General features: G+C 51.7%; 1 protein-coding gene and 1 long non-coding RNA gene across 2 annotated transcripts in view; one reads left to right on the top strand and one right to left on the bottom strand.

Annotated features, from left to right (window-relative positions):
• The window catches only part of kcnt2 (potassium channel, subfamily T, member 2), a 1,159,267-nt gene that overhangs the window by 550,399 nt on the left and 590,673 nt on the right, over window positions 1–18,195 (bottom strand). The window contains exon 15 of the mRNA XM_038794878.1: window positions 14,129–14,284. Within this exon, the coding sequence (XP_038650806.1) occupies window positions 14,129–14,284 (156 nt within the window). The remainder of the gene's footprint in view (window positions 1–14,128; window positions 14,285–18,195) is intronic.
• Window positions 1–18,195, top strand: part of LOC119964831 — a 78,912-nt gene that overhangs the window by 59,007 nt on the left and 1,710 nt on the right. The window lies entirely within an intron of this gene.

Here is an 18,195-nt window from a genome sequence, read left to right as displayed (position 1 = left end):
AAGATTAGGAAGACTGTGCTCAGATGCCCTCCCCTAATCCACATACTTACCATTTGGTCGCAAGGATATCCCCAATGCTGAAACCCAACTCTTTAGTGTTTGATTGTTGGCTGCTGCCTCTATGGTGCTGACACTCTTAGAGTTCAGCCATCGTATTCAGGCTTCAAAGTTTGATTGAAATGTAATGCACTAGTAATCCTCTGACATATGGCATTTGGACCCAATAAAATCCACTTGAGGGGCGCGATTCTCCGACCCCCACGCCTGGTGGGAGAATCGCGGGAGTGCCGGGCGATTCACGCCACACCGCCCTGGCACCCGCACGCGATTCTCCCACCCCCCCCCCCCAAACGGCGTGTCCCGTTTTACGACAGGCCGCCCGGATGGGCCGAGCGGCCTGCCTAATCCGACCGGGTCACGCTGGCGCCAACCACACCTGGTCGCTGCCGGCGTGAACAGCACGCGACTGTTGCGTGTGGGGCCTGGGGGGGGGGGGGGGGGGGGGGGGGGAGGGGGGAGAGGGAGGATTGAGCACCAGGAGGGGTCTGGCCCGCGATCAGTGCCCACCGATCGTCGGGCCGGTGTCTCTGAAAGACGCACTCTTTTCCCTCCGCTGACCCGCAAGATCAATCCTCCATGTCTTGCGGAGCAGTGGAGGGGAGGACGGCACCCGCGCATGCGGTGTCGGCACTTTGTCTCCCTTTGGGAGAATCGCACCCGAGAGCTGAGACTATTTTGCTTATTAAATGGCCAACAACAACAAAAGTTTGAAAATAAACTGTGTAACATTTCACAGATCAGACTGACCATTGAAGGACAAGGAAATGTCACCGTTCCATGTTGGTACAAATACAAAGCTATGCCAGCTAATTTTCAAACAAAAAAACAAACACGCGGTATCAACCTGAGCAGGTTCCTCAACACAAATGGAGGATAAGGCTGAGAATATGTTATTAAGCCCAGAACATTGTCGTAGAAATGATCTGTCCATCAATGCGTTACTTGTTCCACGTATCAGTGGCACTCTCTGTCCAGGAGCCGCAGCTGTGCAGGCCCTCCCACACGGACCAATCTCACCGGACTAAAATCCTGGCATCCACATATTTCACTGGCGCTCAAGGCGCAGTTGAACATCCTTGACTTCCAGTGTGTTTAACCCGCGGTGATGTGTCAGTTACATGCAACACTCACCATATCAACGTCAAAAGCATCAGCAATCTGCAAAAGCATTTCTTCAACAGCATCATCAGGTCGCTCATTTCAATCAATGTCACGCACCAGATCCTGCAGCGTCTTTTTGCTTTAAACCGGATTTCCTTCTGGACTCATTCGTTCCACTGAGTCCAGTGTTCCAGGTCCTAGGTATCTCAGCAATGATTATCCTTATCTCCGACGACAGAAAAGGAAGGAAAACGCAACAGCAGCCTTCAGGCATTTTCAGCCACCAGCGGGAGCAAGCAGCAAACACAATCTGCAGCTGTGAAGTGCTCTCACAACTAATGAGGCCAATTCCTCATTTGCAATATCTTTCAATTATGAAGCATGAGGCTGCTCACAGTCAAAGGAAGTTAAAGTGACCTTCAGCATGGCAGATTAGCGCTCAGTCCTGTAGGTATTTGCTGGACATACAGGCTGCAGCTGTAGTTGCCCCGGTTACGGTTCTCCACAATATTTAAGGGTGTCTTGAAGGTCTGATTAAAGACACAAAACACCTCAACCCCTCCGGCCCAGGGGTGACCCTAACCTGGAAAATGAAAAGAGGTATTCATCTGCTCAGTTCCCCTCAGTTACCATTGCACCAGCGTCACATTTTTAAAAAGGAGTGCTAACCGATGCGTGCGTGATTTGCCTCTGGGGAGCCGGTTAATTCCTGGATGGCCGCTGCATTGGACTTCCATCTCGCTTATGATATGGAAATGAATGCAAATGAATGGCATCGGGAGTGGGCATGTTAAATTACAATTCACCCCCAATGCAAATCTCAATTTTGGCTTTTCCCGCTATTATCTGGCGCGGGTGCAATCCGGTAGCTAAATCGCGCCCTGTCAATTTCAAAGCGTGCTTCCCGATGGGGCAGAGAATCGGGCGTCCACTAGAAATCGGGATGTGGCACATTGTCTCTTTGCTGAGATGGGAACTGCTGTGGAGCATGTTGTGATTCCTGCCCACCTAATTCCCAGAGGACCGGAGGATCACAGAGGGCCGGAGCATAGGGTGCCAGACACGCTAAGTGGGGGTGGGGAAGGTGGGCAGCGCCGGTTTGACGCTGGTTTTCAAGTCTTCGCCCCCTCCAAAATGGCATAATTGTGTCGCGTGCTGCTTGCCCTTGGAATGGCGTTGGCGCATCACCGAAAGGCCCTCCCCGATGGGCTGATTTCCTGACCGCGCGGTTGACATGTGGTCTGAACAGGCGGGAACCTGCCGTGTTCCCAGCGCCGCCACACTCGGCCAGGAGCCGTGCCTCTGGTCGGGAGGCTTCCACGAGGGCTAGGGGAACCAGTGGGGGATGGCCAGGGGGTGGCCTGTGGATTCGCATTTGTCAGGTTGCGTCCGTGCACAGCCGGCGCCATGTTGTGCGGCGCAACCGCAGCAGGCCGTCGCCGTGAACATGCGCGGCCACGGACCTGGCCATTCTCTGGCCGTTTTTGGCGGGGGAGCCGGCAGTTTCATCCGGCGCCGCTGCTAGCCTCTCACTGGTCCCGGATCAGTGAGGGTTTGGCGCCGCTTTTGGCGTTGTGAAACGCCCGTGAATTCTCCATTTCAGCTGCCACTGAGCCACTGAAACAGAGAACCCAGCCCATCATCTCCCAAATGGAGAATCGCTCCCATTGAATTCCATTGTCTGCTAAAACCATTGTGATTGACAGTAGCAGCTTTTTCTGCAACTACAATTTTTTTTGTGTGTCTGCCTCTTTGTTCTCGAGTGCTTCATAGAAAGTGCAGAGGCAGACTTCTGGTTGCGGCTATGCGGAGCTAAGCCGCACGTTCGGCAGCTCCCGCTAAAAACGGACTTTGGGGCTCTTTCCAGGGCCCCCAACGGAACTTCTTCGACGAATCCCGACGTGGGAAGGGGTTTGGAGTAGATCCCTAGGGTCCTATGGTCCGGACCAGGAGTGGGGTGAGCAGTGAAGCAGTGGAAGCATCCCTGGAAAAGCGGGGGAAGGGAGACAAAATGGCGGCCAGCGGAGCCCTCGAGGAGCTGAGGCAGTGAGCGCAGGAGCAGCAGGAGACTCTGCTGCGCTGCTTCCAGGAGCTTAAGGTGGAGCTGCTGGAGTTGCTGAAGGCTACCACCAGAGAGCTGATGGAGACTCAGATAGCCCAGGGGGCCACGATCCGGGAGCTGCAGCAGCAGGCCTCCGAAAGGGAAGATGAGGCCGTGGCCGTCGCGGGGAAGGTGGAGATGCACGAGGCGCTCCATAAAAAGTGGCAGGAGCGGTTCGAGGAGCTGGACAACCGGTCGAGGGGGAAGAATTTGCGGATCCTGGGCCTCATGGAGGGGCTGGAGGGGTCGGACCTGGCGACCTATGTGGTCGTTATGCTGAACTCGTTGATGGGAGCTGGGTCCTTCCAGGGGCCCCTGGAGTTGGAGGGGGCCCACAGAATTCTGGCTAGGAGGCCCAAGCCGAATGAGCCACCACGGGCAGTGTTGGTGCGGATTCACCGGTTCGTTGATTGAGAGTGCGTGCTCCGGTGGGCCAAGAAGGAGCGGAGCAGCAAGTGGGAGAACACAGAGGTGCGGATCTTCCAGGACTGGAGTGCGGAGGTGGCTAAGTGGAGGGCCGGGTTCAACTGGACGAAGGTGGTGCTCCACAGACGGAGTGTGAAGTTTGGCATGTTGCAGCCGGCACGTCTGTGGGTCACCTACAAGGATCGGCACCGCTATTTTTGAGTCCCCGGAGGGGACGTGGGCCTTTGTGCAGGCCGAGAAACTGGACTCAAACTGAGGGTCAAAGATGAGGGTTTTTGTATGATAATGTAATTGTGTTTAATTTTTGCTCTGGAGGAGGGGTTCTCTGTTTAATGCAAGATGTGTGTTGGCGTTAGGGTGGGTGGGACGATGTTGTTATGTCTTTTTGTATGGGTCTGGTGGACGGGTTCGGACAGGGAGGTAAACTGGGAGTGCGGGGAGCTGGTGGTGGGGACTGGCAATGGGAGTTGCCCTAGAGGAGGCGGCGTTGGGCAGGGCAAAAGCGCGGGCTTTTCTCTGGTTTCCCGCGCTGTGGGATGATGGGGGTGGGTTCGGTGCTGAGAAGCGCGGGCCTTTGCTGGCTGTTATTTTCCCGCGCAAGAGTGGGAGGGGGGAGGAGGGCCTGCTGATGGGCACGAAGGAGAAGGAGTAGTCCCACGTGGGGAGGAGTCGGAGGTATGGCGGGAGTCGCCGGGGTCAGCAGAAGTTATCTGACTCACGGGAGTGCTATGAAGGGAGGGACGCGGCTAGGAGGGGTCCTAGCCTGGGGGGGGCGAGAGGCGGGGGTCGGGGTAACCGGGTTGCTGCTGAAATGGCCAGGAAGGAGCTGGAGTATGCAGGGGGTGCTGGGGGGTGGGAGGAGTTGCCACCGTGGGGAACAGGCCGAGCGGGGGACGCTGGCCAGTGGTGGGCAGGGGATGGGTTATGGCTAATCGGCAGGGGAGTGGGGCAGGGAGCCCTCTGATCTGGCTGATAACCTGGAATGTGAGGGGGCTGAACGGGCCAATCAAACGGGCCCGGGTATTTGCGCACTTGAAGGGGCTGAAGGCGGATGTGGCCATGCTCCAAGAGGCACACCTGAAAATGGCGGACCAGGTTCGGCTGAGGAAGGGATGGGTGGGCCAAGTATTTCATTCAGGGCTGGATGAGAAGAATCGGGGGGGTGGCGATCCTGGTGGGCAAGAGGGTGTCGTTTGAGGCGTTGAGGCTGGTGGCTGACAGTGGCGGGAGGTATGTGACGGTGAGTGGTAAGCTGCAGGGGGAGCGGGTGGTGTTGGTGAATGTTTACGCCCCAAATTGGGACGATGCGGGGTTTATGCGGCACATGTTGGGCCGCATTCCGGACCTGGAAGTGGGGGGCCTGATCATGGGGGCGCGACTTCAACACGGTACTGGATCCCCTATTGGACCGATCCAAGTCCCGGACGGGTAGGAGGCCGGCGGCGGCTAAGGTGCTGAGGGGATTTATGGATCAGATGGGAGGGGTGGATCCTTGGAGGTTTGCGAGGCCAAGGGCCAGGGAGTACTCGTTTTTCTCTCACGTGCATAAGGCCGATACGAGGATTGATTTTTTGTCCTGTGCAGGGGGCTGGTTTCGAGGGTGGAGGATGTTGAATACTCTGCCATTGCCATTTCGGATCATGCCCCGCGCTGGGTGGACCTCGGGCTGGGGGAGGAGAGGGACCAGCGTCCTCTATGGCGCTTGGAGGCTCGGGGCTGCTGGCAAACGAGGAGGTGGCCGGGAGGGTTCAGGGGTGTATTGAGAGGTACCTTGAGGCCAACGATAACGGGGAGGTCCGAGTGGGGACGGTCTGGGAGGCACTGAAGGCAGTGATTAGAGGGGAGTTGATTTCCATCTGAACCCTTAGGGAGAGGGGGGAGCAGAGGGAGAGGGAGAGATTGATAGGGGAGATGGTGAGGGTGGATAGGAGATATGCGGAGGCTCCAGAGGAGGGATTCATGGGGGAGAGGCGTAGCCTTCAGGCCAGGTTCGACCTATTGACTACCAGAAAAGCGGAAGCTCAGTGGAGGAAAGCACAGGGGGCGGTGTATGAATATAGGGAGAAGGCGAGCAGGATGCTGGCACACCACCTCCGAAAGCGAGACGCGGCCAGGGAGATTGGGGGAGTGACGGATAGAGTTGGGAAGGTGGTGCGGAGAGGGGTACACGTTAATGGGGTCTTTAGGGACTTTTATGGGGAACTGTACCGGTCTGAACCCCCGGTGGGGGGGGGGGGGGGGGGGGGGGGGGGAATGGGGCGCTTCTTGGACAAGCTGCGTTTTCCGAGGGTGGAGGAGGGGCAGGTGGAGGGACTGGGGGCGCCGATTGAGCTGGAGGAGCTGGTTAAAGGGATAGGGAGTATGCAGTCGGGGAAGGCGACGGGGCCGGATAGGTTTCCGGCCGAATTTTATAAAGGTATGCGGGCCTGTTGGGCCCCCTGTTGGTCTGGACCTTTAACGAGGCGGGGGGGGGGGGGGGCTTTTCCCCCAACTATGTCACGGGCGCTGATTTCCTTGATCCTGAAGCGGGACAAGGACACTCTGCAGTGTGGGTCATATAGGCCGAACTTGCTGCTAAATGTAGACGCCAAGCTGCTGGCAAAGATCTTAGCCACAAGAATAGAGGATTTTGTGCCGGGGGTCATTCACGAGGACCAGACGGGGTTTGTGAAGGGCAGGCAGATGAATACCAATATACGAAGGCTCCTCAACGTTATTATGATGCCGGCTGAGGAAGGGGAGGCGGAGATAGTGGTGGCATTAGATGCGGAGAAGGCCTTTGATAGGGTTGAGTGGGGGTATCTGTGGGAGGTGTTGGAAACATTTGGGTTTGGGAAGGGGTTTGTCCATTGGGTGAGGTTGCTCTATGAGGCCCCGATGGCGAGTGTAGCCACGAATAGGAGGAGGTCGGAGTACTTTCGGTTGTACCGGGGGACGAGACAGGTGTGTCCCCTGTCCCCCTTGCTCTTTGCGTTGGCAATTGAGCCCCTGGCCATGGCGTTGAGGGAGTCTGGGAACTGGAGGGGCCTGGTGCGGGGTAGAGAGGAGCATCGAGTGTCGCTTTATGCGGACGACCTGTTGCTGTATGTGGCGGACCCGGTAGGGGGGATGCCGGAGGTGATGAGGATTCTCAGCGAATTTGGGGGCTTCTCTGGGTATAAGCTGAACCTGGGCAAGAGCGAGTTGTTCGTGGTGCACCTGGGGGATCAGGAGGAAGGGATTGGTAGGCTCCCACTGAAGCAGGCTGGGATGAGCTTTAGGTACCTAGGGGTCCAGGTGGCTGGGAGGTGGGGGGGCCCTGCACAAGCTCAACCTCACAAGGCTGGTGGAGCAGATGGAGGAGGAGTTCAAAAGGTGGGATATGTTACCGCTGTCACTGGCGGGGAGGGTGCAGTCCGTTAAGATGATGGTGCTCCCGTGGTTTTTGTTCCTCTTCCAGTGCCTTCCAATCCTTATCCCGAAGGCCTTTTTTTAAGGAGAGTTAACAGGAGTATTACAGGATTTGTGTGGGCGCATGGGACTCCGAGGGTGAGAAGGGTGTTCTTGGAACGGGGCTGGGATAGGGGGGGGTTGGCGCTGCCCAACCTATGTGGGTACTATTGGGCTGCCAATGCAGCGATGGTGCGTAAGTGGGTAATGGACGGGGAAGGGGCAGCATGGAAGAGGATAAAGATGGCGTCCTGTGTGGGCACGAGCCTGGAGGCGCTGGTAACAGCGCCGTTGCCGCTCCCTCCAACGAGGTATACCACGAGCCCAGTGGTGGCGACTACCCTCACAATTTGGAGGAAATGGAGACGGCACAGGGGAGAAGTGGGGGGCTCGATGGAGGCCCCGATATGGGGGAACCATCGGTTTGTTCCAGGGAGCATTGATGGTGGATTTCTGGGCTGGCACAGGGTAGGGGTTAGGAGGTTAAGGGACCTGTTCGTGGAGGGGAGGTTCGCGAGATTGGGGGAGTTAGAAGGGAGGTTTGGGCTCCCCTGGGGAACATGTTTCGGTACATGCAGGTTAGAGCGTTTGCCAGGCGGCAGGTGGAGGGGTTCCCCTTGTTGCCCCCACGTGGGGTACAGGACAGGGTGCTCTCGGGGGTGTGGGTTGGAGGAGGGAGGATTTTGGACATATACCGGGTAATGCAGGAGGTAGATGAGGCCTTGGTGGAGGAACTGAAGGGTTAATGGGAAGAGGAGCTGGGTGAGGAGATTGAGGAGGGGACATGGGCGGATGCCCTGGAGAGAGTGAATTCCTCCTCTTCCTGTGCGAGGCTTAGTCTCATACAGTTCAATGTGCTGCATAGGGCCCACATGACTGGGACGAGGATGAGTAGGTTTTTCGGGGGCGAAGCCAGGTGTGCTAGGTGCTCGGGGAGCCCAGCGAACCACGCCCATCTGTTTTGGGCGTGCCCAGCGCTGGGGGAGTTTTGGAAGGGGGTAGCAAGGACGGTGTCGAGGGTGGTGGGATCCAGGGTCAAGCCAGGCTGGGGATTCGCAATTTTTGGGGTTGCAGTGGAGCCGGGAGTGCAGGAGGCGAAAGAGGCCAGTGTCCTGGCCTTTGCGTCCCTAGTAGCCAGGCGGAGGATTCTTCTTCAGTGGAAGGATGCGAGGCCCCCAAGCGTGGAGGCCTGGATCAATGATATGGTGGGGTTCATTAAATTGGAGAAGGTGAAATTTGCCCTGAGGGGTTCAGTACAAGGGTTCTTTAGGTGGTGGCAGCCTTTCCTGGACTTCCTGGCGGAACGGTAGGGAAATAGGCGGCAGCAGCAGCAACCCGGGGGGGGGGGGGGGGGGGGGGGGGGGGGGGGGGGGGGGGGGGGGGGGGGGGGGGGGGGGGGGGGGGGGGGGGGGGGGGGGGGGGGCCTTCCCAATGATTAGTGTGGGGTGGTACCCTGCCTGTGATCCAAGGGAGGAAGGTGGGTGGGTGCAGCTGCTAATTGAGATTGGAGTGCCAACAGAGAACATTGACAAATGGTACATCGACAAACAGTAATTGATTACAGAATGGAACAAGGAAATACATGAGCAAGAGCAGCATAAGGGATCGTGAATAGTGTTCTTACAGGGAACAGATCAGTCTGAGGTTGGAGTCGTTGAGGAGTCGTGTAGCTGTGGGGAAGAAGCAGTTTCTATGTCTGGATGTGCAGGTCTTGAGACTTCAGTACCTTCTGCTTGATGGAAGGGTCTGGAAGAAGGCAATGCCTAGGTGGGAAGGATCTCTGATAATGCTGACTGCCTTCCTGAGGCATCGGGAGGTGTATACACAATAAATGTGGGGGTGGCAAGCTTTAGCGATGCGTTGGACATCACACGTCTGAGTGTGAATGGGGCAGATTCATTCATTATATTGCAATTCATTTTAAAGATCTAGTCATATGTTTTGAATATCTTCACCAGTTACTATCTTCAGTTTGGTCTGTGAAGCACAAACTGCTAACTGTAAAGAAACACCCCAAGGACACAAACTGCCAGCGATTAGTTCTCAGAAAGGGATACCAGACAGTAGTTCTCAATGACTGCAATAACAACGTGGGATCTTTAACCATTTTCTCCAGTGCCAAATTGTCTGGAGATAATGGAAAAGAGACAATAATCACATAGAGTTGTTTACTACTGAAAAATCCTTACCTTGAGAGAAGTCATTAAACACCATATGTTTGTCACAATATGACAACCCATATAACATATAACTGATATAAAAATTTGTAAGACACCATGTACGTGTCTCTGCACTGATTGGATATTATAGTCAAGTAGACATGCACACATTGCAATTGGTCAACAGTATTCATATATTATGCATGAAGTCAACTTAATTGATAGTCATGATTGTACATAGATAACCAGTAACAAATATCAACCTTTGATTGGTATATACTAATTCCTTTCAATCAAGCCTATATAACTGTCCGTGTGATCCTTGAATCAGAGCTCTCTGGTCTGCCCCTAGTTGGACTACTGGAGCCCTTGATATATCTCATAATAAAGGCCTTATTTCAAACTCCAAGAACCTTTGTCTGGATTCTCGAGAGTGGGAGTGTGAAGCACACTATAGTCGAATAGCTGTATTTTCTTTCTCCCTAACAAAGTGGTTTCATTCCCACACATCTTTGTGGGAGTTCAATTATAGACAAGTTAAGGCAACAATTGTATCTCAGTTTCTGTAAATATGTAAACAATATTAAGTGCCAACTCCGCTGGTGTTCTGTTGCATTCTGAATGTGTCTTCAACGGAATGTTCCCAAAAGGTCATTTACATTTTAATGAATTCAGAGACATGCCTGGATATAACACGTGGGCAGATAATGCGGGTGTAACACAACACCGCTCATACAGTATGTCAACGCATCACAGAGAGCGATAACTACCAAATCCATGTGATGAAGGCACAACATTGTACCACATATGTGATGCCATGAAACATGTTTTGAGAAAAGAAAAAAAGCTATATAAAAACTTGTAAGGTGTACAGTTTAATTATAAATCTTGATTGGTAACCTTCTTTAGTTTGGGCATAATGGGCGTGATTCAGCGACTGCGTTGCATCCGGCCTGTATCCTGGCGTGCCGAGTGAATAGTGGGAGAGGGAAAAATCGAGGTTCGTGCTCGAACCATATTGTGATTCACCTGTCCCGCTCCCAATGGCGAGTTCCGGATCATAGCAAGAATGGCAAGAATATCATTAACCCTCATTTGCATTCATTTCAAATTCATTAACGAGACTGAAGTCGAATGCAGAGGCATCCCGGGAATTAACCAACTCCCCAGCGGGTACTCACACGGGTGTCGTTTAGTACTCCTTTTCAAAAACGGGGACCCCTGGCGCAATGGCTACTGAGAGGAAGTGAGTACCCATTTTCATTTTCTGGCCTGCAGTCCAGTGGCTCGGGGGGAGTGGGGCAGTGGGGGGGGGGGGGGGGGGGGGGGATGATCCTTCAGGGGGTTGTACTTGGTCAAGGGGCTGAAGCGTTTCAGGTCGGGGGTTATCTTTGGGCTGAGGGGCTTTGCATCTGTGAGGCCTTCAAGACATCTTTAAATACTGTGGAGACCTATAACAGGGCCAACCACAGCTTCTGCCTATCTGTCCTACCAAACACTCCCAAGACAGGCCCTGCTGCTTCTTTGACTGTGAGAAGCCTCTAGTTTCACAGCTGAACGTTATTTCAAATGGTAAATTAGCCTTGTTAGCTGTGAGAGCATTTCACGCTCCTAACTCTCAAGTGCCTCCTTGAGAGCACACGTGCCATGCCTCAGAAGATAATTAGCGCACTGCATGTCCAGCAAAGTTTGATGCCTGAACGGTGTGCCTGTAACTCGAGGGGCATTCGAACAATAGAGGCTGCTGCCAACAATCAAATACCAATGAGCAGGGCTTCACCACTGAGGGTACTCTCGCTGCCAAAGGGTAAGTGCGTGGATGAGCGGAGGGCAGATGAGCATGGCCTCCCTAATGTCCCCGGCAGAGGAGTGGGGTCTAGAGGCTCCTGATGTGGCCGGAGTGCGTGTGCAGAGCAATGTGTGCCAGCACAACTGGCTCGTTGGATGTTACTCAGCGAAGGTCGAACTGTCATGGTATGGGTGGGGAGGCTTGGGGGATTGGAGTGCCCCAGGATGGAAGCCCTATTAATTATCGGTCATTTTCTTTCCAGATATAACTAGGTTTTGGTGTCAATCCCGTGGATCTGCCTCGCTTTGCTTATCGCACATGAGGTGGGCAGATGCCGTAGACGGCAACAGCAACAACTCGGGCTGGAGGCGGCACCTCACGTGCATGGGACTGCCGCACACCCTGAAGACCCGGCCACCCACCAGGCTGAGGAGAGTCCCAGAAGGGGAGGCCAGCGACAGCCAAAGGTATACAGCCATCATTGGTCATTCAGTGATCTGACTGATACCATGTGCTGCAGAAGACTGTGTCTCAGCAAGAAGACAGTGTAACACCTGTGCCACGTCCTCATGGCCACGAAGGTCACCGCAGCTCTCAACGTCCAGGCAAATAGATCAATCCAGGGCTCGAACAGGGACCTGTGTGGCATATCCTAATCTTACAACCGCAGGTGCATTCGCGAGGTGATGGATTTTCTCTATGGCCGGGCATCCGACTATATCACCTTTGACCTGGACCAGGCCCACCAAGGTTCCGCGGCTGCAGGTTTGCCGCATCGGAGGGATACCCCAGGTCCAGGGAGCCATCAATGTCACACATGTCACCCTGCGAGCCCCAGAGCATCACGGAGTGTCCTCAATTAACAGGAAGAAGTTCCACTCCCTGAACGTTCAGATTGTGTGCGACTACCACTTGAGGAGCATGCACGTGTGTACACATTATCCTGGGAGCGTGCATGACAGATACATCCTGGGGCACTTGGAGATTCCCACTGTCTTCAAGGACCACTCCGGGATGACCGGTTGGCTTGTGGGGCACAAGTGATACCCGCTGAGTCATAGCCGATGACATAGGCGTGGAGGCCTGAGACAGAGGCAGAGACCTGTTATAATGAGGCCCACGTTGCCACCCGCGCTGTTGTGGCGCAGGGCATCGGGCTGCTGAAAATGCAGTTCCGATGCCTTGAACGCTCTGGCAGTGCCTTGCAGTACACCCCCCAGAGGGTCTCCCGCTTTGTGGTGGTCTGCTATGCCCTCCCTAATCTCGCACAGCAGCAGGGCAAAATGCTGGAGGAGGATGAGGAGAAGGAGGTGGTGGAAGGATATGCGGATTCGTCTGACGAGGAGGATGAGGTGGTCCAGGAGGGGCTGAGGATGAGCCCAAGGAGGAGCAGGATGGAGGATAGGCAATGGCCTGACATGCTAGGAGGACGAGGGAGACCCTCGACCCACATCATCTCCAGATTTTCCTAGGACAAGGCTGTGTCCATTAGCTCAACTGCCCCCATCCTATTTCCCTCTCTCCCCATTCCCCTCCCTCCCCATTCCCCTCCTCCCTAGTTACCCCGCATTTCCTTCCCCCCTCATTTCCCTCCCGCACCAATTTCCCTCATCCCCCATCACTATCCCTACCTCAGCAACCGTGATTCCCCCCTCAACGGGTCTGTGTAACATCAGTCCAAGATGTTTCACTGTTGGCACTGTCAGTGGGTCATCGTACAAGGCAGAAGAGTGATGATAACTCACTGTGAGGAATGCTCTGGTGCTCCTCAGTTTCTGCTAAAGTCTGACTCCTGTCTCTCTGCTGAAAGCAAGCTCACACCCATCATCCAAATGGTCTGCTGTGGAGGCTTTTGATCTTGGACCACTGTGCCAGGGGGTGCGGGGAGTGGGGGGAGCGGAGGGTAACGGGGGGGCGGGTGTGTGCACATGTTGTGAAGATTAATGTGACAGAGGCTCCACATGTTTAATAGTGAACATTTTACTGTGACAGATTTCTATTCCCCCAGTTCCAGATAGTGACTAAGCCCTCCCTCCCCACTCCTTGTGTCCATTCTTTGCTCCTCACTCTTTTTGATCTTTCCTGTTCTACTGCTATGTCAAGGTTGTCCCCAGGATGCACATCAGAGGTGGAGGCAGCGTGTTGCTTTCCATGCACTGTGGCCTTTGATGCCCTGAGCAGATGCCTTCTGGAGGATCTGGAGGAGGAGGAGGGGGAGCAGACCATTATACCGGTGTCACTGGCATCACCATGCCACCCTGTTCTGCCCGCTGCCCATGAGGTGTGCCGCTGACAGGATGGTGGAATTCAGAAGAAATGGACACCGTCATAGTCTCCTTGGTGGCAGGGGTTGGCCACCAGTGCTTCCTCCTCCTTGATGGTGCCCATCGGGCCTTGGGGAACTCCATGGGATGGCGGGGCAGCTGGAGTGAGCTAAAGAGGTCATCTGGTCCCGCCAGTCCTGGAGGCTCCACATTCTCTGCACCATAGCTTCAAAGTCTTTAGCAGTGCTCCCCAGTGACTCGGGCATGGTCTGCAGTGCCTTGGCGATGTCCACCTGCACTTGAAACACATCCGTCAGCAACTAGGACATGATGACGAGGTCCTCAGCCATGGTCGACATAGACTGAGCCATGCTTTGAACACCACCACTCAAGGTTCGGACGTCGTGATCTAGATTTTCCACTATGACCGCCACCCTAGCAGTGGAGACCTCAGTGCCATGCATTGTCAGCACCATGTCCTGTGCTTGAAGCCTTTGGGACTCTTATAATCGGCCTTGCAGTCACTGGAATGAAGCTGACACCCATTCCAGAATCTCATGGCTGTGTCCTATCATCTGCATCAGCTCTGGGAGAACCTTGTCTCATACTAATAATCTTTCATAATAATCTTTATTAGTGTCAGAAATAGACTTACATTAACACTGCAATTAAGTTACTGGAAAAAACCCTAGTCACCACATTCCAGCGTCTGTTCGATAATCCAGTTAGGATAATTTTGTCAGACATGATCAACTCACATGAGACAGGTCATCTGGGTGAAGGGGCAGTGGATCCTCACCTTTCCCGCACAGGCCAACCTCGTTGTCGGTAACTGCTCTCTCCTCGGGCAACTCTGTGATTTCCTGGGCTCATTCCTCAGAGGGCGTGAAGACTCGTATCTCTGGGATTCCTCACCCTGCTTGGCCCTTTCCCATTTATTATGGGCTTTCTTCTCCTGCAGGGACAATGAGAGGGCATTTTGAGTTGCACCGTTGATGGGTCAGTGGTGTCTATAGCAGGTGGTATCATAGAATCATAGAATCCTTACAGTGCAGAAGGAGGCCATTCAGCCCATTATGTCTGCACAGACCCTCTGATCCTAACTACGCTTACGCGCCCACCCTATTCCTCGCAACCACACCTAACCTTTTGGACACTAAGGGCGGATTTAGCATAGCTAATCCATCTAACCTGCACATCTTGGGGCTGTGGGAGGAAACCAGAGCACCGGAGGAAACCCACACAGACATGGGGAGAATGTGCAAACTCCACGCAGACAGTGACCCAAGGTTAGAATTGAACCCCGGTCATGGCGCTGCGAGGTAGAAGTGCTAACCACTGTGCCATCACGCTACCCGGTACGTGTGGGCAATGCACCTGGACATGAAGGAGATGTGCTGGTGGGTGCCAGTGGGTTCTGAGGAACAAGCACAAGGGTCGAATGTGAGTTGGTGCAAAGTGTCAGCCAGTTGATTGGGGGGGGTTGGGGGGGGGGGGTGAAGAGGGGGTGTTTGGGACTATTGCCAGGAGATAGGTGGTAAATTAGCCTTGCAGCTTTTGGAAGTCGTTGGTCTTCTTTTGACACTGGATGGCGGTCCTCCTTGGCATACTGCTGCACTGACCGCCGCTGCAACTGTCTCCCATTGCTGACCCTGCTGCTGGCCCACTGACCCCCTCGGGGGGGAAGAGGGTACCCCACCTCTCATCCACAGCATTGAGAAGCCTTGTGAGGTCACCATCCCCAAAGCAAAAGTAGCTCCCCCTTGTTAGTGGCATGCTGATGAGGTGCGCGTCGGGTGAATCAGATGGCGAGTGAGCCAGTAATGCCCAGAATCTCATAGGGGCTCATCTTTGGTACTAAGTACCATTGAATACGGGCTGCGATCTCGGCAATGTGTCCGTCACAAAACCCCCCACCAAACGCACCAAGACCGGACTTTAACTACTTGAGTCCGCTGAATCACACCCAACTTACAAAAAAGTATGACTAGAATAATTGGATTGATATAGAGGCATTGTGGGGTTTTTTTTTTACATAAGAGGGATGTTATATTGCATCATTCAAAAGATTAGACGTTTTAATGTTATGTGCATGTATACATATACATCCAGAATGCCACATCACTCACTACTGCACTGGCAGGGGTCGGTTAGCTCAGTTGGCTGGACGGCTGGCTTGTGATGCGGAGCGACGGCAACAGCATGGATTCAATTGCCGTACTGGTTATTCATGAATGCCCCACCTTCTCAACCTCACCCCTCACCTGATGTGTGGTGACCCTCAGGTTAATTCGCTACCAATAGCGTCATTTGAAGCCTACTTCTGACAATAAGCAATTTTCATTTCATTTCCCCCTCAAAAGGGAAGAGCAGCTTATGATCCTCGGGGAATTTGCCGATTTTCTTTTCACAAGCATGGTCTAATGCTTTTCACAAGCATACTAATCACCAACAAGAATTAGAGCTGCAAGAAGTACTCTTACTGAAGCTCTAGCATTTGAGTTTAAAGTGTGAATATTTTGAACTTTTGGGAACCGCAATGTGATCCATTTGCTGGCGATAGTTAGCTCAGGTGGCTATATGGTTAGCATGTGGCTCAGATTAACACCAACGAGTGTGACTTTGATTCCCATTCTGCCTGAGGTAGAATTGGGACCTGTATCCTTACCCTTCCTGGGATTGAAAAGCAATAGCAAAGCACCACTGACAAAGAACTGTCAAGGAAAACACCTCAAGGTGAAGCATCAGCAGACAATGAGCCAAAAGCCTGCATTTGGACAGAATACGGATGAATTAACTATTGTTGCACCGTGTTCGCTTATTTTGCTCTTAGTGGTTTATCAAATTATGTTAGAACTGCAGTTGAGGAAGCGCATTTTGGGGATGATGCATTCCCAATGCATGGGGTAGAATCTGTCTTTTATGAGATGGTTAAGACCAAAGGAAGCAGATGGAAGTTGATGGCATTCTCTAAAGAGCACTCGGAGATTTAAATATGCAGAAGGTTTCAATTTTATTTCAGATTGAATTGCAACAAACTGGGCCTGAATATCTGCAATGTTTCCTGTTATAATGAACTCTTAAGATCCGTTTATTTGTGCAACAGAATCTGACTGTGGTGAATGACTAAGAATAAATTGTCAATAGCTTTTTACTCAAGTTACTAAGTTACGGCTCAGACAGCAAACCATTGACTGAAATGAGATTTCATGAAACTGAAGTAAATAGGAAATAATTATTGATTGAGAGACAGAATATTACCCAATGCACATGTCATGAATAAAATCAACTGGAAATTATCCCGAACACAGGATTTGGAAATGCTGCCCTCTTCATGAATGTGCATGACATAATGTGGGAATTGTTGAAAAATTGTAAACAATGTTTAGCTTTCCATCAGGAAATAAAGATGCATATGTTAAACCTGAGCAGGTTCTGATAATTAATGTAAGTCAAAATGAGACTCTCATTAAGTGTCATCAGTGAGACATTTTAATTCACCAAATTTGCTGGCAATATAAAACAAAAAATGTTGCAATGTAATTTCCTGGAACTTGATGGCATAGCCAAGGTGTTCCAGTGCTATTGTGTCATTTTTTGTGTGGAAAGAAATTGCCTGTAACTGATGTCTTCCAGTTTTCATGGTTAAACACCATTGTGCAAGAATTTCCTCACTTGATTGTAATGTTTCCTACATCTGACCGCCAAAATATTCATTGACATAGCCCCATCCAGCACAGGAAAATCCAGCTCATGTAGGATCACAGTTACACAGCTAAGGCACTGACAAAGATTTGCACCCACAAATTTAGTTGCAGTGAGGCCAGAAGTTATCTGATATCATTGATCAGAGCTTCTACTTTTGAGGTTTTCTGAAAGACACCTGTGCTATACCTAAGCAAAGTGCAGTCCCATTGCACCTGACATTTTTCAAAATCTTACTTCACCTCTTAAGTGTTCATAACAACTAAACAGTTTGAAAGGCCTTCCCAATAGGCAACCCGTGTTCTGCATGTTATTGCAAAAGAAAATGCAGAGGCAAGAGATTCTATGAGTAGGGTGCCTTGACAGCAGCTCACTCACTATTAACTCAAATTAGTGGCACCACAGTTGCACTGGCTTTTACATTCCAGCATAAGCTAATGAGCCCCACAGATTATTTCAGTGCAAATTGAACATTTCAGCAGGAAGTAATTTCTACACAATACAATAACGGAAATTCTCAGCCTTGAATAGATCGCGCTACCCTTTCGGAAGACCCACAGGGAACAGATCTCTATGGATACATTATCATTTTGAGATTTAAAAAAGTAAAGCATTAGCAAATATAATTAGTATAACTGAGGCCATTTTACAACATTTTAATCTCTTAATGCTCCATTAGTTGCCGTTTCCCAGCTGGATAACTATTCAAATAATCAAGCAAAATTATGATAGATGAATAGTTTATGTTTCCAGTTACTGTAAGCAAAGGCATCATAAATTACAAAACTTAAACCATTTGAAAAGGTAATAAGATATTTTCTCACTATACTTTTACTCTAAGCTTCAGAAAAAATATATTTTCCTTTGCCAGGTGCAGTAATTCATTTGTTTCAAAAGGAAGTTCAATAATCAGAAACATAACCAAAGATAGTAACTATCCAAGATACTTCATTCCAGTCAGAATTGAGTAGGCCAGCAATGATAATTGAAACAAATTTATGCTAATTTAATCAAATATATGCACTGCTTTTTATGAGCATGAAAGTAAGTAGTTTGGAAAGTGATTTTCAAGTAATAATTCAGTAAAAATCTGAATCTGTTTAAAGGACGAGTTGTCAGATTGTATTTGTTATGAAAGTAGTTTGGAATAGTATTTTAGAA

This window comes from Scyliorhinus canicula, chromosome 4, assembly GCF_902713615.1.
Source record: "Scyliorhinus canicula chromosome 4, sScyCan1.1, whole genome shotgun sequence".
NCBI lineage: Eukaryota > Metazoa > Chordata > Chondrichthyes > Carcharhiniformes > Scyliorhinidae > Scyliorhinus > Scyliorhinus canicula.
The sequence above is the reverse complement of the archived record's forward strand: the minus strand, read 5'-3'. Positions and strand labels throughout refer to the sequence as shown.